The 20,178-nt window shown below is 37.9% G+C and overlaps 1 protein-coding gene across 2 annotated transcripts in view; it reads left to right on the forward strand.

Moving 5' to 3' along the window:
* The window catches only part of TBC1D32 (TBC1 domain family member 32), a 96,503-nt gene extending 78,149 nt beyond the window's left edge, over positions 1-18,354 (forward strand). For both annotated transcript variants that reach the window (XM_086632107.1, XM_086632108.1), the window contains exons 28-33: positions 7,008-7,077; positions 7,887-8,002; positions 11,762-11,916; positions 13,601-13,741; positions 15,532-15,720; positions 18,235-18,354. In XM_086632107.1, the coding sequence (XP_086488233.1) occupies positions 7,008-7,077; positions 7,887-8,002; positions 11,762-11,916; positions 13,601-13,741; positions 15,532-15,720; positions 18,235-18,354 (791 nt within the window). The remainder of the gene's footprint in view (positions 1-7,007; positions 7,078-7,886; positions 8,003-11,761; positions 11,917-13,600; positions 13,742-15,531; positions 15,721-18,234) is intronic.
* The last annotated feature ends 1,824 nt before the right edge of the window (positions 18,355-20,178 follow it).

Genomic DNA, 20,178 nt, shown 5'->3' on the forward strand with positions numbered 1-20,178 from the left:
GGCAGTGGTGATACTGCTGTGATGTGGATTCAGATCGGTAAAATAACATACAATATGTATGTTAAATGTTAATGAACTCTGTATGTCCCCTTTCCCAGAATTAATACTTTCTAGTTTGCTTTTATTGTTCTTTCTTCTTAGAAAATCATAACCATTGAAAACCAAATAATTGATGTCAACTGTAATAGGCAATAGGATGGCAAGAAACTGAAATTTGCTATAGCAGTAAAATAGGCATTATGCATTAGGGATTTGAAGTTCCTAAAATAGCCACTTGCTCTTCCTGTTGTTAGTGAATTCCTCTTCATTGCAATATAAATGCTTTGTGGAAATATATTAGTTTTCTCAAGGTTCCAACAAACTCATTTCTCAAAGAATTCCACTTTCATAGTCATCTAATATGCTAGTGTCTGGACTTCTTAATTGATCTCCCCCATGTGTTGCAGACTGCCCAAATGTGGGAATACTATGTCCTTTCAGAATTAGCTGTATTTTTTGGTAGCTCTGGCTGTGAAAATGACCTTGCAGTTGAGTTCTCTATTTCCACCGGACCTTGCCTCTGAAACAACTCTGCCATGTACCGTGAAAGGGACAGAACCTCAGGGATTTCAGATCTTGGCCATAAAACTCAAATGTCATGGTGTACTCCTTCTTTAGATGAGGCTTATTTCTCCAGCTGAACAAAATCTCATGGGAACTTTCTACCATTTAATGAGCTCTTAATCTTCTAAGGGTCAGGTGGATTGAGTAATAAACAGAGAAATTTTAAAAACACCAATGGGAAGCTATCAGTATAGAGCTGATCAGAGGGAGTAGCGAATGAGAAATACAGGACTACACCCCAAATTTGGCTGAAAGGGAAGGAGGAGGAAGGGCATTCTTTCCTCTTTCCTACATCGTTTGATGAATGCACTTATTTAAGGGTAGAAAGATGGTGTTAGCAAAAAGCATTTGCCCTTTGCCAGCTTACTGGTAACTGGACTGAAAATGTGTTTTTTTTCTTAGTGAAGTTGCTGCCAAAAGTAGCTTGAGTATTTGTGATGACCAATACATAAAGAAGGAAGTTCTAGATATGAATATATTGATCTTGTAATGTTGTGACAAGCATACCATACTGATGATGTTAACAGATACTTTCACTTGTCAAGGTAGAATTGCAATGACATTACCTAGCTCTCATGAGAAGCCAATAACATTCTCCAGCAATTATTCTTCTATCTTGTTTACATTGTCTCCATAATTCACATCCAACAATAATAATACTTTTCTTCAAAGTGGGATTTTTTTATAAACAACTCTAACAATGAATATGAGATTCAGACTGTTAGAAGTGCTCTAGATGAGTAGGCTGATGGAGAAGGGGACACTATCAAAAAATGGTAGCAAAATGATAGAAGAGAATATAGTGAGAAACATATGACTTCTGCTCTGCCCCAGCTCCAAATAATGTTTTAAAATAGAAAACTTTTGTAAGGACATTAAAAGGAGAGAGGATAGGTACTGACAAAACAAATATCTATACTGACTGCTTGGGACCTGCACACTGGCAGTGTCAATCTTTGAGAAGTAAGTAAAAAAACTGGGTTTTTGTTAAAAAAAAGAACAAAATTGTGAGTTCATTCAGTTTATACAGACAAAGTCAACAACTAGAGATCAGAAAGCAAACATGACTACATACTTTAAAGATTTTTTTAAGCATCTACAGGAATTATGCAGGTGGCTCTGGCCATCATGGGATTTTCAACAACTGTTCGCAGTATTGTTATTTACATGTATCGTGGTTTAGGGCCAGCTAGCAACTACACACCACGCAGCTGCTCACTCACTCCTCCCCCTCTGGTGGATGGGGAGGAGAAAATACAATGGATTGAGACAGGCACAGGGAGGGATCACTCACCGGTTGTGGTCATGGACAAAACAGACTTAACTATGGGGAAAAAAATAAATTTAATTTGTTACCAATCAAATCAGAGTAGAATAATGAGAAATAAAACCAAATCTTAAAAACGCCTTCCCCCTACGTCTCCCTTCTTCCCAGGCTCAACTTCACTCCTGATTTCTCTGCCTCCTTCCCGCCAGCGACGCAGGGGGATGGGGAATGTGGGTTGTGGTCAGTTCATCACAAGTTTCTGCCACTCCTTCCTCCTCAGGGAGAGGACTCCTCCTCTCTTCCCCTGCTCTGGCGTGGAGTCACTCCCACAGGAGACAGTCTTTCATGAACTTTTTTAATGTGAGTCCTTCCCATGGGCTGCAGCTCCTCATGAGCTGCTCCAGCGTGGGTCCCTCCTGCAGGGTGCACTCCTTTAGAAACAGACTGCTCCAGTGTGGGCTTCCCACAGAGTCACAGCCTTCTCTGGGTGCAGCCACCTCCCCTGGCGTGGGGCCCTCCACGGGCTGCAGGTGGGTCTCTGCTCCACCATTAATCTCCATGAGCAGCAGGGGGCCTCCTGCCATCTCACCACGGGTTGCTATTTCCTTTGAATCAAAAGTATTTTCCATCGATGCAAAGAAAACGAATCTTTCTTACCATAACTGAAGCTAAAATTTCACATTCATTAACATTTTGTGATGGTTATTTATATAGACGTAAAAACATTTGGTCTGGGCACCAGGGAGTGAAAAAAATAAAACAATAATGTAAGCAACAGCTTTAGTTGTTTCCTCCACTTAACACAAAAAAGAAGCCAGTAATTTCTTTACGATAACAGCAGTTAAACAGGGGAATAAATTAATTGTTACCTAAAGATGTACAAGTTGTGTGAAATATGCTTTAAAGCTATTTCAGTTTGATATCCTGTCATTTCTGTATGAAAGCAGTGTAGCCCGTTTTCTGACTTAAGCACATGAAAGCTCCTTCATGGTAAGTGGGAAAATGAATGAGAAAGCAATCTTTCAGATGAGTTGTAAAATTGATTGAAGTCTAGTCTAATCAGGAACACTACTGCTGGACTGTGTATGCCAGTTAACTTACTCGGAAGTGTTTGCAGCTATAGATCGAGTCTAATAATACTGTGAAGTTGCTTTTGCAAGTCATGCCTTATGGGATGTCTGTTTTTGTGCTCTTGAATGTTACAAAACGTTTTGAGAAGTACTGCCTACTGAGATGTTTGAAATGGGCACGATCAGTTATGACCTCGAAGTGAGGAAACACTGAAATTGCTTAAAGAATTGCACCCCGTCTTCCCTTCATCCTGCTCTTCCCATTGCCCCCAGTCCCTTCTGACATTTACGATTGCTCAGAATCTTGCAGGAAGACCTGGAAGATAAAAAACGCAGAAGACAACCAGCCCCTCTTTTCCTATTGACATAAGATGAAAACCTTCCAGTTCCTTTCCATCACTAGGTTTATTCTGCAATGAATAAATAAATAAATAAGGAAGGGGCTTGTAAGCAGAAGTTAATCCTCACTTCTCCCCAGGATTTGCATCTGGAGCTATCCAGGATGCACAGGACTGCTGCTCTTTAAAGGTGAAGAGTAGATAAGCAATAGCAGTGAAGCACACTTTACCTAGGAATCCCAGATTTAGGCTAACTGAGCCAGGTGGGACAAGTTGCTGAATGAATGAGCCCTCTTCACCTTTTTTTGCCCTGTTTCCTACCCTCACTGGCTTCCTGTGGAACACTGAGTTTGATTTAGAGGTGGAAAGGTTGGAAACAAGAGGAAGATTACCAAATGATAAAAAGAAGTACTTCTTTATTGTAGAAAAAGATATTATTCTACAATTTTTCATATGTTATGTTCTTATATATTTTTTTTTCTTCGTTTAAAGTTATCACTGGCAATTAGTAGTTTGCAATGCTTGGTGTTTCAAAGGACGCATTTTCTCTTTTAAATGAACAAGATGGTATCAAATAGTGGATTTTAAAAAAGACTTGAGAGCAGGCATACCAATATTTCTTATGATTAGCTTATCTGAAGTATGTATGGTAAGTTGCTAATATAAATAGCAGTTGCATGGCTAAAAAAAAAAATATATAATTTACACTTAAAAATGATCCATATTTACTTTTGTAGAGTTTTTTATGCATTTCAGAATGAGAGATAAAGTCAACTGCTATAATTTTTTTTTTAATCGTAAATCAGCTCCTAGAGAATTCTGATATCCTTCAAGGCACTAATTTCATTTTGGCTTAATTTCTATCTTTCAGTGGTTTACATTTTAAAAAAACAAGTGTAATATACCAGTTCAACATAAAATTTTCGTTTTATTAGATAAATAAAAAGGAAGCTTCATTCTATTTAATAATAGCCACAGTGGAGTGTCGTGTTATTATCTAATTCACAGTTCAGAGAGGTGTTCTGTCCTTTCTTTGAGGATAAACGACATTCTTATTTAGAAAATGAATTTGTCAATACCTTTTGTTATGAAACCCACTGTGTTTCAAGACAGTTAGTTATATCAGGTGTATTGATAAATATCTGTCAAAGAGTTTTGTGGAAAATTAGATTCAGTGCATCAAATCAGAGGTATGAGCATCATTACAATATTATAGTCACAACATACTCCTGCAAGCTTCTAGTCAACCTTTTATTCATGAATTGCAAAATGCCATATTTCAATACTCCACTTATTGTTAATAACAATATTCTACGCTTAATGGTTTTTAGGTCTAGTTTTTAATCAGTGGAAAGTGGTCCTTTGTGTCTTCCAAATGACTTTTCTAAAGCCTAGTCTTCCCAATCTATTAATTGGTAAACAAAATGGAAAATCAAAACTTTTGACCCAGGACAAAGAACCACAGTTTGTGTGTTCCATTTGTGAGTTGTGGATTGGCAACAACTTGACTGCCTAGTGTATGGAGCTACGATTATATCAAATACACTGGTGTACAGAAACAAGAGTTTTTGCCTTGATGAGGTTCTGTGTAATAGGAGATTATTATTCAATCCAAACTCTATGTTAATTTTATCTTCTTTCTCAGTACAGGGGAAAATATCAAAAGGAAAATTGATAAGGAGAAAACACTTTTCAGCACCTAGGAAATTATTACAAGAAAGAAGAAAAGGGAATGAGAATCGATTAAATCAGTTGCTTTCTTTCAATGTTAATGGAAAATAAGCATTCAGTACTTGCTGCAAACTGTTACGGAATGGAAACTGGGCTCAGATTAGGGGTTGTGATACAGCTGTCCCTCATTACACCCTTGCTGGACTGGGATACGAGCTGCATTGCTACCCACAGAAGGATCCACCTCAGAATGGAGGCAGGGCTTCTTTGTGGCTTAGAGGTTGTTATACTGATTGCCCCTCCTTTGCCATTAAATGTAGTCATGCCAGGACTGAATTAGCCATAGCCAGCTCATTAAAATTCCACCTGGTTTGTCTTCCATCGTGGTTTCTACGATATAAGTATGCCTCTTGCCTTCACAATTGCAAAGAGGAACCTGAAAATGAATGGACTGTTGGTATGGTAGTTGCAGCTTGAGTAAACAGGCAACTTGGAACAGGAGCTCTAAAAAGATATGAACTGTTTCACTCATCTCTGTGGACTTTTAACTGAAATGCCCCGTGATTTTGTATGTATTCTTGCAAATTCTGTGTTTCTGGTATACTGTGTGAAAGACATTTGAACTTCTGTTCTTTGGATGAAAAAGCCTCTCTCTGATGTGGGATTGCTATTTCAATCCAATCAGATTATTGAATAAATTTGTTTTACTCGAAGACTAGTTGATTTTTCATGTGTGTAAATATATTTATCAAAAGTACAAGGTTAATTTTTCATGACCCTAACACCTAGATCATTGTCCTCTATTGAAGTTCAGAGCAGGTGGGATTTTTTTCTTACTATACTACTTCTGCTGAATTTTATTGCTTCATTGTCAAGTGTAATTTTGCTATATTGTTTTCTTCAAGAAAATTTCAACCTACTTCAGCTCATCTGAGCAGAGTCCTTCTTGATTTTTTTTTTCCCTTTAATTTTTCTTCGTAGCTAGAGGCAGTTCCTTCTTTAACCTGTAAATTTTTCATCTTTAATATCCGAGTCCCCATTTGCTTACTGGGAGCATCGAGTGTTTACCTGAATAGGTGGCTAGGGAATCCTTCAGTTTGATTTATCTGTCTGTCTCAGAAGGGTGTAGAAAAAAAACATACCAAGTTACCGTGTGATCTACTTTTAATCAAATTTTTACATTTATCACTTACATGAATATATTTCAACTTCTGCTGTATCTATTATTTATGTTTTTAACAAAGTATGTTATTTGTTAGGGTTTTTTTTTAACTGTTTGGTTTGTTGTTTTTTTTTTTAATTAGCACTTTATCTGAAAGAAGTGTATTAAAGATTTAAGCCCTCAGCTTTGTAACTCATAATATTATTGGACTGTAGTTTTTCTGAGGCAATTATCTTAGATTACGTATGTACACAAGAGAACCAGTGCCCCATTTTTAATTGCATTTAGCATTTAAAATTTTGATAAAATATTACAACAGATGTTACTTTAATTCATGATCTATTAATTTGTCTAACTTGGATTTTTAATTTAAACAAATGCAGAAAATGGGGTATATATTACTGTGTGAGAGAAAAATGCATAGAAATACAGGGTATGTTTAAAATTCTCTATGAAAAACTTTTCTGACATTCTTATCAAAATAGATTTTTTGTTAATAAGGTTGATTTTACAGCTAGGAGTCCTTAAGGCCACTGGAATGGAAGGAAGTAGATCAGAAAATGCAGCTTTCCCTTGTTTCTTGGCCAGAAGGGATAAAGCTCTACTAAGAAATGGGTCTGAAAAAGATGATGTTTGTTTACATCGTACTGTAAAGCTAATGATAACCATACTAAAAGTGAAGATTTCCTTATAAAGAAAGTGATTTTAATTAAGAAAAAAAAGTGTATCAGGGATGCAGGTTCTTCATGCTTCTTTTGCAAACACTACTAAACTCGTTTCAAATAAGAAACAGTTATCCAAAATGGGTATTCACACATAAAAGAAGCTTTACATTAGTATCCACTTAAAAGCATATTTATCATAATACTTTTATTATATTTTTTCTTTTGTTTTAGCCACAGATGCAGATGTGAAGAATGAAAGCCTTTCGTCTGTGCAGCAGCTTGGTGTTGAAATGACAGTCAGGTACATGGTATTAAAATATTTCCCTAGTGATATTCCTAGAATTTGTTTGATTTTCGTGGAATGACTTTAATGATATTTAATCCATTAACTCAGTGCTTTATACCATTTAAATCCTAAGATCATCTTTTAAAAAATGAATTCTAGCTTTGAAAATGAAAAAGGTATTAGTACATAATTAAATTATCTTTACAGATTATATAGGTTATTATCCTTTATTGTTGTAAAGGCTAATTGTAACTTGTTAGTAAGATTTACCGTAAAATTACATTATCCTGAGTTATGTGTCTTTTTTTCCCCATATTACTTCGCTAAATGGTTCTCTTTAGCTAAGCTTAGTTATATGCTATTTAAGCATTTTATTTGACTGGTAATTTGCAGAGCTGTGATGAAGGAAAAGCTAATGTGTCTGTACTTCCATAGATTGTTATCTTTAGCATTAATGTTTGAATTCTGATGCTAATAATTACATATACAATATGCTTAGAGAGAATTCTAAATAATGTATGTGAAGAAAATGAGTCATATGTGTTAGAGTACTTGTGTTTCCCCACCACAGTCTCTAAAACTGAATTAAAAGAAATGTACGTGAGGAATTGTAACACTGAGTAGCAAATGTTTGCTGTGTATCCTTCCTAGATAAAGCATAAAGGTTTTATTAAACCACGTATGTGTGTATCTACAACACAGTGTTTGTGATGAACAACGCTATGACAGCTTAATTTTCAGAGGCCTATTAAATCTGTGGTTTTTAGGAATTAAAAAAAATATTTAACCTTTAAACAGTTTTCATTTTTAACTTTTCGTGCTAGATATGGAAAATACCTAAACTTGCTAAAAGAACGTGCTGAAAATGAACTGTACTTCGTGTTAATGAATTGTGAGAAATTTCTGAAACAACAGCAAAGAGCTGTGGTATCACCACTTCGTATCCTTTCTTGATGGCATAAATTATATTACCTAAAAATGCCAGTGGAATTTGAACTCTCAGTTTGGGCTTTTGGTGGTGGTGTAGATATGTAGTATATACTGAAAGAAATAGAAAGCAGCACTTTTACTTTGAAATTTTCTGAAGTTAAAATGCACACCGAATGCACTTAAGAAAATCTTCACTCTTTTGTTCCCATACTTGGTTAAAATTGTGAGTCTCATTCATTTTGGTCATAAACTGTTTTGGACTAGGATCACATCTTTCTGTATGTCATGAAAAGTCTGGAGCCTTGCACCTTTGAGCATTAATGAGTATTTGTGATACTCCCACAATACCAACATCGCTAATACCAATATTGTTAGTAAGACCAGTTGTTCTCCGGGTACCCAGCCCCCCTGAGCAAGAAGACAAGGAGCAGAATGAAGCCCACATAATCCAAAGGGAAATGGTTAGCGACCTGCTATGCCACTAGACACACACGTCTATAGGTCCGGATGGGATGCACCCCAGAAAACTGAGGGAGCTGGCAGAAGTGCTCACCAAGCCACTTTCCATCACTCGTCAGCATCCTGGCTAACTGAGGAGGTCTCAGTTGACTGGAGGTTAGGAAATGTGACGCCCATCTACAAGAAGGGCCGGAAGGTGGATCTGGGGAACTACAGGTCTATCAGTCTGACCTTGATGCTGGGGAAGGTTATGGAGCAGATCAGCTTGAGTGCCATCATGCTGCATGTACAGGACAACCAGGTGATCAGGCTCAGTCAGCATGGGTTTATGGAAGACAGGTCCTGTTTGACTAACTTGACTTCCTTTTTTCTTCTAACATGACAAGGTGATCTACTTAGTGGATGAGGGAAGGGCTGTGGATGTTGTCTACCTGGACTTTAGTAAAGCCTTTGACAGCATTACCCACAGCGTTCTCCTGGAGAAACTGGCTGCTTATGGCCTGGATGAGCATACTCTTTGCTGGGTAAAAAACTGTCTGGATGGACAGGCCCAAAGAGCTATGGTGAATGGAGTTAAATCCAGTTGGCAGCTGGTCACAAGTGTTGTTCCCCAGGGCTCAGTATTGGTGTCAGTTCTGTTTAATATCTTAATCGATGATCTGGATGACGGGATCAAGTGCACCCTCAGTAAGTTTGCAGACAACAACAAGTTGGGCAGGAGCATTGATCTGCTTGAGGACAGGAAGGTTCTACAGAGGGATCTGGACAAACTTGGATAGAGGTTCAACAAGGCTCAGTGCCAGGTCCTGCACTTGGGTCACAACAAGCCCATGCAACGCTGCAGGCTTGGGGAAGAGTGACTGGAAAGCTGCCTGAAGGAAAAGGACTCGGGGCATTGGTCGACAGCTGGCTGAATATGAGCCAGCAGTGTGCCCAGGTGGCCAAGAAGGCCAATGACATCCTGGCTTGTATCAAATATTGAGGCCAGCAGCACTAGGGAAGTGATTGTCTCCCTGCACTCAGCACTGGTGAGGCCGCACCTCAAATACTGTGTTCAGTTTTGGGCCCTCACTACAAGAAAGACATCGAGGTGCTGGAGTGTGTCCAAAGAAGGGCAGCAAAGCTGGTGAAGGATCTAGAGCACAAGTCTTATGAGGAGCAGCTGAGGGAACTGGGGTTGTTTAGCCTGGAGAAAAGGAGGCTGAGGGGAGACCTTATCGCCCTCTACAACTACTGGTTGTAGCGAGGTGGGTGTTGGTCTCTTCTCCTAAGTAACGAACGATAGGACAAGAGGAAATGTCTTCAAGGTGTGCTAGGGGAGGTTTAGATTGAATATTAGGAAAAATATCTTCCCTGAAAGGGTTGTCAGGTGTTGGAATAGGCTGCCCAGGGAAGTGGTTGAGTCACCATCCCTGGAGGTATTTAAAAGATGTGTAGATGTGGTGCTTAGGGACGTGGTTTAGTGGTGGACTTGGCAGTGTTAGGTTAACAGTTGTACCCATTATTGTGGCTTTATAATAAAAGGACTGAGGGTCGAGACAAAAACAGAGAGGGAGTACCCACCAACCATGGTCCCGGGCAAAACAGACTCAGTTTTCTTAAAACAAAACAATTTATTAACAGTTGCTTAAAAGGACAAAGGGAAACAAAACTGGTTACTTGAGTGGATAAAGAGAAAACAAGGCCAGATCTTAAAAAACACCTCCCCACCCCCCTTTCCTTTTGTTCTTGGCTCTACCTTCCCCCTAGCGGCGCAGGGGGACAGGGAATGGGGGAGTGCAGGTCGGTTCATCCATGTTGTTACCGCCGCTCCTTTCTTAAAGGAGGAGGAGTCCTTACACCATTTTCCCTTGCTCCAATGGATCCCCTACTCACGAGGAAAACTCCACAAACTTCTCCAGCGTGAGTCCTGCCTGCAGGACGCAATCCTTCCCCATCGGATCGCTCCAGTGCGGGCTTTACCACAGTCTTGGATTTTTAGGGAGTTGTGGCCACTCGCTTTGGGTGTGGATCGTCCCACAGACTCTAGATGCCTCACGACCTCGTTGTGCATACCAAGCTCCATTATTAACAGTTACTCGTTGTGCATCCCGTGCTCCACGACCTCTCTAAGGCTCAGGCATCTCTTCCCCGACGTGGGTTTCTCCACGGGCCACAAGTGGGTCTCTGCTCCGCCGAGCCCATCTTGGCTGCAGGAGGCCACCTGCCATCTCGCCACCAGTTGCAAGGGAAAACTCAGCTCCAGCACACCTCCTCCTGCTCCATCTGCACTGACCGGGTGTCTGTGTGGCAGTTTCTCTCAGATCTCAGTCCTCTCTGGGTGAACTCGGCCCAGAGGGCACCCTGGGAACGGGGTGCTTCCCGAGTTCCCCAAGTGGCTCCGTTGCCGCCATCTTGAGCACGTGGCACCGGCCCGGTGCGGGCAGCGGCACGGCCAGGGCCAGGGAGCGAGGGCAGCACCCTCCTCCATTCTCCTCACTCCTGGGCAAAAGCACCTTTTCCTGTTCCTTTGTCCAAATTTAAATAGGGCAATTTGCAGAGGCGCCGATGATTGGCTCAACCCCGAGGGGGATGGGAATCCGATCTGGTGGCACAGGGAGCAAATCCCCCCTCCTACCACCAGAACTCCCTCCCCCACATCGAACTATCACACCCATCAAGATCTCTTCCAACCTAAACGATTCTTTCGTTCTATGATAAAGGTATTGCCCATGTAATGGTATGTGTCTGTAATCTGATCAACAGGAGTGTTTTGACTTCTGACTTTTAGATCTACTTCGGAACTATTTTATAATAAAACAGATCCAGCTTTCCAACAAACTTTGCTGTATTCCTCAGATATTAGGCTTACATACCACTGTTAAAATGCGCTTCAGGTATATTAGTCAGAATATGGTTAATCTCTTTTTTAAGGCTTTTCTTTAACTTTTTTTTTTTTTCATAATCTTCACAACTCCTGTTTTCCTCCTCCACCATTCTCCTTTCTTGTACTATAGGTACACTTGTTTTGGTGTAGGTTTTTTTGTATTTACTTAGTTTTTATTTTCTTTAGTTGATTTATCTTGGTTACTTATAGACTGGAAAAAAAAAAGTAGTGTATAGGGAAAATAGCTTAAATCATTTCTCTTAATTCAGTTTGAGAAGCAGCTGTGCCTGAAGAAGCTGCCTTCTGTGCAGCTTCCCCTTGTCTCACCTCTGACAAGCCGGCTCTTGCCTCTGTGTTTGTGGGCCGGGGGCAGAGGAGGGCTGCAGTTCCTGCAGGGCAGTGAGAAGGAGACCTCTGCTTGGGTTCCTTAACCTTCTTGCACAGGCTGCTTGCAGGAGCGCTGTGCGGGCTACGACTGGTTTGCGTCTTCCGTCTTCCTCATAATGTCAGGGAACGGGGAGAAGACACTGACGTTTCTTCAGCAATTTTCACGTCTTCTTGTTTCAGCATTTCTCTGGCTACCAAGACTGCATATATCTGTAAGAATTTAAAAGCTGTTTCTTTCTGAAAGGCAACTTTGGAAGTTTCTAAAGGAGACTTCGTCAATTTCCTTAGTTTTGGTGGTTTTTTTAATGCATTAATTTTCATTAAAGCCCTCTAGCTGAGTATGTGACCCTGAAAAATTCTCTAAGAAAAATATAGATTTGACATTTGTTCAAATGGTTGTTTAAAAGTAGTAAAATAACAGGTGGACTGATAATAATGGCAATGTTATTGAATTTTAAAGCTGGCAGTAAAATAAACTTTGTTAGTGGCATTAAATTCTGTATGAAGGCTGCGAAACTATTGAATGACCTTTTTTCATTTTTACAGTTTGCAAGTCCATCCTTTTGATTTTTTTTTAGTAAAACTATCTGTTTTAAAATTTACTAAATATGTAAATTTAGTAAATTTTAAAAATTTTTACTGCCCAAATACTGAATGCTTGACAGCTTTTAAATGATTAGTATTTTGGATCAAGTTTGTAGTATAAGAAACATAATTTCCACCTTTATTAGTTGTAATTCCATCTATTGAGAATAAACCCCTTTCAGTTCGACTTTGTACATTGTCAAGTTGTCTTGAGTGTTTTGAACATAAACCACTGTAGTCTTTACTAGAGAACTCTGGGGTGTAAGCAGCACGGATTAGATTCCATACCTCTTTGGCATGCAGGGCTCTGTATTAACACGAATTGCTCTGTCTTGCCACCAGAAGTGACCGTATTGGTCTGCTCAGCACTGAGTCCAGCCCTGAGGTTGTTCCAGCATAATGAAGTGTTACTCCATTTCGTGAGTATAGTTGTGCTGAGTGCTGCCAGTGCTGAGAACCTCGGTGTCTATTTCCATGCAAGAGCTAGTCAGTGTTGCAGGCGGGCTGCTGCAGTGCTAGTGTTCATTCTCAATACCTAAATGATTTCTCTTTCATAATATTTCTTGAAAATACAAAGAGAAAATTCAATAATTAACTTATTTGCATAACTTCCACAATGTAAGCTAAATTAAAATGTCCAAACATGAATTGAGGAATTATCCAGCTGTTGGATTGTGATGCTGCCTACCTCAGGAAGGAGGAAAATTCCAAGGATGTACCTTGACCTTCTAGCATGAAGCCAAGTATTCATTACCTAGAACCCAGACAGAGCTTTCCATATTCATAAGACATCTGTTCCTTTTGTTGCACAAAATAGAATTTCACTTATACCAGCCATGCATACTGCAAAGAAATGTGTATACAGAAAACAGCTTCAAATACCATAGAAGTTCCACTCTATCCACTAGTAAATATGAAAAAAAAATTCAACAGAAATTAGCCTTTTTTTTCTTTTGTTCTTTTATTTAAAACATGACAATGATTTCTCCATCCCTGCTTTGACAGTTAAAGCTTACATGCAATAAAGAACTAGATTGCTAATGCAAAGGAATAGTCAGGATGTATTTAATAACAGTTTCTAACTTTTAATTTTCTTTATATAACTACATGTTTTTCCTGATGGTAGTACCACCTTTTTTGCTTTTTCTACTTCCTGTCTTTAAAATAACTGGAGTTACTTATCTTGCAAGTAAACGTGTATGTTTTTATATATTGTTCTCAGCAAGGTACTTTAAAATAACACATTTTTTGTAATCTGTAATCTATTTCCTCAGTTTTCTTGTTGTTGATGATGTTGTTGTTGTTAATCAGATGCACCTGCCTATTACCACAGTGGAATCTGGCATCCATCCAGTCTATTTTTGCAGTGCTCACCACATTGAAATGTTGCTGAAAGCTGAGTTGCCGCTTGTCTTTTCAGCCTTCCACATGTCTGGATTCACTCCATCCCAGGTATCTGATGAAAGCCTAACAAAGTATCATCAACTTTTGACCTAAAGGACGTTCAGTAACTACAGTGGTTTTTCTATACAGCACTTGTGTGGTGGTTAAGAAACTGAGAGTAAGAGGTAGCATTGAATTCACAGTGACTTAGATCATCTGAAAATAGAAAAGCAGATGACTTTGGTATTAACAGGGTACTGCTGCTGCTGCCCTTCCATTACATGTTCATGCAGAAAACTTAATGAAATCAATATATACTAAACACTCAGATTTATCATTAAAAATAAATAGAATATCTTATTCCTTGGAATAACTTTCTAAATTTTCCATAGGAGGGAAATGAGTAATTTGGGATAGGTGTGTAATAGGAAGCAGTTCAGGTGATATTAGAGCAAAATTAATTTTATATGAGCTATCATAACTATTGCAATCGGGTAACACGCTATTCTGTATTAAAGAGATGTTACTAAAGAAGAATATGTATCCATAAGGTTAGCTTTCATTTTACTTACTCACTACAATTCTTTGGTAACATGGAATTCTATGTGTGGATCATTGCTTGAAAAGGCTACAGTCATGATGAAGCGTAAGCAGCTTCATGCAGTGATGAGTTAGGTTGCCAATGCAAAGGACCTCTCACCACAGTAAGAAAGCTTATTGCTGTTCCAAGGCAAGAAAAATGTTTTTCATCTTATGCCTTCAAAATTCCTTTTTGCCACAAGATTTGCAGTTTAAGAGACTTCTTAATGGAGGCAGATGCCAGTGTGGTACAGATATTGCTTAAAATAGTCAGCTTGTGATTTGGTCTTTGAGAAGAGAAGACTGGCAGATGAGAGACTTTATCTCAGCATAGGAATGACGTGCTTATAATAAGGTTCCTGTTTTGGGATGGGAAAACACAGTCACTCCTTCCTCAACCATTCTTTTGTAGGTTATACTGTATGCTTTTTTTATAGTTTGCACTCAATTATTAATAGACTAGTTATTGTTCTAAACTGCTGACACGGTTTTTTGTTTGGGTATTTTTTTTTGTGTGTGTGTTTTATGTGTTACTGAAATGCCACTGATAGGTGCCACTGTATCTTCTGTATGATTTTGCAGTTTTACTGTGAGATTAAAAGCAAACAAACCCTGAACTGTATTTAAGTGCTTGTGTACATCAATAAATACTTGCAAATAGATTTAATGCCAGAGTATGGCTGCTGTCATCTAATTAGAATCTTGGTACTTCTGCTGCTGCATATTTTTAAACACTTTAAGGACTGATTAGCAGAAGATTTATGGTCTAGAACTAAATGAAATGTACTGTACACATCTTAATACATTGTGATTTAGAAGTTGGAAAGGAGTCGTGTGTTCCGTACCCACTTCATTAAATGAAAACATGTCTTAGGGAGGGGCCTACAATTAATTTGTAAGGTGAATTAAATGCACCTTCATCACCCTCATTACCCTTTAGGTCACATTTTAGAACAATCTTGAAAAAATCACCTTCGCTTTCACTGGACTTCGAGTTTTATGTCTCAACGTCGGGAGATGCCAGAATATACTCAGATAAGTAAGATGCACGGATGCAAGGTGTTATGTTTGGCAGAACTCACTGGAAGCCTATTCAGAAGCTGTGATTTTAAAAATGATGAATCTTAGATTCTTTTGTACTTTATCCTTTTTGTTTTCAGAAGTAGGGTAATGTTATAGGGAAAAGGGTCTGTAGTATAGAAAAGTTAAGAGATAAAGCTGATCAATTGTGACTGAATGTCTACAGCAATTTAATTATATATCATTTTATTCTCCTCTAGATTTTTCTGCAATGGATAACTCAGTGTTTCTGGAATTACATGGACTGGAGTGAGATCTGTCACTACATTGCTATATGTATTTTCCTTGGTCCGGATTATCAAATATATGTGTGTATTTCTGTGTTCAGACACCTACAGCAAGAAATCCTGAAGCACACTGAAGCTCAAGATCTCCAGGTTTTTCTTAAAGTAAGGGTTTCTTTTTCAGTTTTTCAATTGCTGAAGGGAAGCAAAGCTCTCAATACTGAAAATATCTATGTTACTTAATCTGAAGCTCTTACTGAATTTCACTTATTGATTTTAAGTGAGTGAAATAATACTTTAATTTTATTTACTTCCTGGCAGGAAATTGTGGTATAATATTTTCCAGAGAATAGCTTTCCTCCATTTTATCCTGATCAGTTCCCTTTCTAAGGAAAGTAAATAGCCACATTAAGTCATGAATGCATTTGATTCACTTCTCTCTGTGGCCCCATCATATTAAACTAAATGTTCTCCAAAAAGGTGGGTTTGCACAGTGATCTCCTACTGAAGCTTGAAGAGATGTGGCACAGAGCTCAGTGAGCTGTTATTTTGAACAGATTCCAATTAGCATACAGCCAGCCTCACAATTTCATATTCTTTGCCATATTATAAATTACATTTGGTTATTGGATTCACAGCTTTGGATTACTTTTAAGAAAAAAACCTCAACACACACAACCTTTGAATATTTGTTTTATATGTTTTTAATGTAATGTCACATCTTGAACTTCATCCTAGCAATGGTTGTTCGCTATATGAAGAAATCCTGCTGCTTATTTTCCTTCCACGAGCCAATAGTGCTTTCTGTTTTTAAGCTTCTAACATGCTTTGTATGTGTCATGAAAAGATGGTGATTTGACAGCAGTACACCTTTGTTGCTGTTATCTAATAAGTAGTTCCAGCTCGCTATTAAAATTAAAACCAAGTATTTTCTTCTTAAAATATAAATATACTTTCATTTGCACACAAAAAAAGAAATTGGAGACAACTTTTCTGTCAATTCAGATGACGTTATGCCTAGCACATAAAATAAGTTTAACATTTACCCTTTCAGTGTGTCCTTCTAGTGATAAAAGACAGATGAGCACCTGTGAAAGAGATCATCTTTTATTACTCTATAATTTGCTTTTCCTCTGTGCCAAGAGGAAAGTAGAAGTAAAGAATTGTCCATGAACATTTTTTTCCTTTTATCTGATTCTTTCTTTTGGCTGAGGTGGGTTACTAACAGTTATGATCCCTTTGAGATATCTTGAAGTTTCAGCATTAACTGAATTTTAAATTTGTTGCTTGGTCTGTTATTAATCCTTTCATGGAAGGCTGAAGAGGCATAGCTTTGTAATTTCCACATGTGAACCAAGACTGTAACCTGCCACCTCAGTAAACCTGTCTTGACTGTATTGGTTTAATTTGCATAAAATAGAGAAACTGAGGCTACAAGGTTTGTGACTTCTTGTAATAGCACATGTAGGCCAGTACATCAGTATCTTCTAGGAGGAGTTTAGCTACTCTCAATTTTATTTTCTGTGAGTATAGGTCATATTATTGACAACTAAGTTGCTGACCAGTGCTTTAATATATGCACATATTTAATCAATATAGGGTTTGACTGCTTAAAAAAAAAAAAAGTGAAATACCTACTACAGCTCTCTATTCGAGTCAGTTTTCTTTTTGACTGTAGTCAACCTTCTCCCAGTGCATGAAAAGCAACTAGGAAGGTAAAATCGTGCCTTTGCTTTCACTTGTGAGTATGGGAGGAGAAATATAAAGACTATCTTGAATTCCTGTTCAGATGCCAAAGTGCAGTCTTCCACGCCGGAGTAAATATCCTCAGGAGAATTCTACTTAGCAGATGCACAGTCAATACACCAGCAGATACAACATGTGTCCGCAAGGACTGTCTGGCTCCAGAGAGCTTTTTGCAGCACATCTGCCATCAGTGGTAATACTGCTTAGTAGATGGTGAGCACACAAGTTGTTCCAGTTCAAAGCAGCAGAAAAATTCACCCATTTTACCTAGACTGTTGTTCAGCATCCCACTTTCTGCAGTGCATCCTCCCTCTCCCTCTGACATAGTAGCCATGAGAAGGAACATGGCCTGTTGTTTTTTTTCCCCCTGAGGGCACCTTCTTTTACTCTATGTTTTCGAATTAGTAAGAATTAATCACTTGTCGTGGTGCAAAAGTGTTTATTCTGTTTTTATTTAACCATTTCATGAAGATCTTTTTTATCATTTATTTTAAAAATAAGTACCTACTGTTACTCTCCTGATTTTACTAAGAATCCAGTTGGATATAAAAGCCACAATAATAAAGTTTTAACATGCCATATGCTAGTGTAGAAATCTTTCAAAAGAAAATTTTAGTGCCTGGTTTTGCCTTCTTAAAGCTTACTTTGTTTTCAAAAATTTTCATATGGCGTGTTCTCCAAAAATGAGATGAACAACGCCCACCTGAAAAAACTATTTGTTACCAAGACTGTAATTAGAAAAAACTGTCTGGAAGCGAATGCTACCACTTCTTTATTTCTAAATGAAATGTAAGAAAATGTGTGTGTATTAAACACCTAGGCTGTGACAAGCAGAACAAAATGAGCTATCTTTAGAAGCTTGGAATTCATTAAATTTGAGTTGTGCATCTTTTTTTACTGCCTAATTAATGTTTTCTGTGTGTATTTGTGCAGGAAGAAGCACTCCATGGATTTCGAGTCAGTGATTATTTAGAATACATGGAAAGCTTGGAAGCGATCTACAGACCTACGCTGCTGAAAGACATGAGGAACATAAGAGTGCAGAGTACATAGATGAAGCAAACAAGCGCTTTATTTTCCAGTTTTGGTTACATCCTTTAAAAGGATGCTGATTGATATATCAATCTCACTTAAAGTGTCAGGCTGTGTAAATGTTTATACTGTAAAATAAATAGAGGGTTTTTAGAATACAGTTTTTTCAAAAGGACTTAATCTAAGTTTGATGACCTAAAATACCATATTTTTCTCAGACAGGCTATATGTGCAGGCCTCATTTTCAGTTAGCAAAAGGCTGTAGGATGCTGAAGTGTCTTCCTTAGAACATGTGTCTTCCTTATAAAGCCTTGAACCTGTTCGAAAATCCTTGCATTATTGCCATCTCCTTGTAACACAGTCCTAAAACCTTCAGATTTTGCTAGGGTCTGACAAAGTGATTTTTCTTAGAAATAACTGCTAGTGTGTATTCATATGCATGAAAAGTCAACAATTGGGAAACAAATTCCCTGTACACAGCTGTTCTGACTTTGTGGATGAGATTGAGAAAATGGGGCATTCAAATACATGCAATGAAAAATGACTGATATTCCTGTTATTTTGCAAAAATAAAATAAATCATTTGATGTCGTAAAACACCTGTTTGTAACATACACTCTGCATAAGTGAATGAGAAGTCCTTGAGCTGCCTGCTTTTGGTATCTCTGGGAAGTGATCATTTTTAAAGATTCTGGTTTCACTCAAACAGGAAAACTATTAAAAAGCTTCATCTGTGCTTGCCTTTCATCATCAATGAAAGGAAGAATTAGGCTGGTAGATATTTTCTCACACCAGTACAGTGCAGGTAAAATTTCAACATTGTCAAAGTTGACTGAAATTCTCAATTTCAAAAGAAATATGATTTCTTGAGAAGCACTGCATCTCATTTGCTGTAAGGATAGGTTTTAGGTAATGGTTAGTGAACAGCTGAGGAGACATTCTAGTGGCTTTCTTTTCCATATTATATTATACCATTGTTAAATATTGTTTAAGAAATCAGAATATATTTGTGCACCAATTAATAGTTGCTTTTTGAATCCAAATTTCAAAGCACCGAGCATGATACTGAGTCAATAAATAATACTCAATTAGGTGACAACATATTCCTAAAATGAATATTACAGTTGACTTGTCAAGAATTAATAAATGCCTTTGTATTTAATTGAAATTATGGCCAATGAAATTATAGTTAATGGCAAGCAGGAAAGCTTCCTTCAGGATTTGCAAGTAATCAAAGGATGTAGATGGAAAATGACAAGGTATCATCCTGTGGCCATTTAATATTTTTCATATAGTCAATCAGATCTTCATCAACATTTCCAAAAAAGAAAATATCAGGTAGAAATAACCTTTACAAGGCCCACATAAGGTTAGGTGAAAAGTAGACATTTAAGATGATAGCTTACTGACTGCAGAAATTCGTAGTCACACGGAAAGAAAATCTGAAATTAAAACAGTTACTAAAATTTATTCTCAAATTTGTTATACTAATGTCTTGAAATGGAAGAGGAGAAAAAATGTGGTCTGTTTTGTTATGTCCTACTCATCACCAGCCAAGCTTCCTCTCCTGTCTCCCTCTTGCACGCCCCATAGTATTTCTAGACTGCTCGTTCTTTTCATTTTGTGAGACTTTTTTTTTTCCCCTCACTTCTATATTTTGTCGGCCTCTTCTGTTGACGTCTTTTCATCTGTGCTTAAAGGTATTATCTCAGTAGATGCACTAATTCTCATTTCTTACAACCTCTACTCTACCCTATGTTTTTCATTCTCCACTGCAAGAGACATTATAACGATGTGGACTTTCATCTGTTTCTTATATACTGCTTCACCATTAGAACTTTTTGG

This window comes from Tauraco erythrolophus, chromosome 2, assembly GCF_009769465.1.
Source record: "Tauraco erythrolophus isolate bTauEry1 chromosome 2, bTauEry1.pri, whole genome shotgun sequence".
NCBI classification, from domain to species: Eukaryota; Metazoa; Chordata; class Aves; order Musophagiformes; family Musophagidae; genus Tauraco; species Tauraco erythrolophus.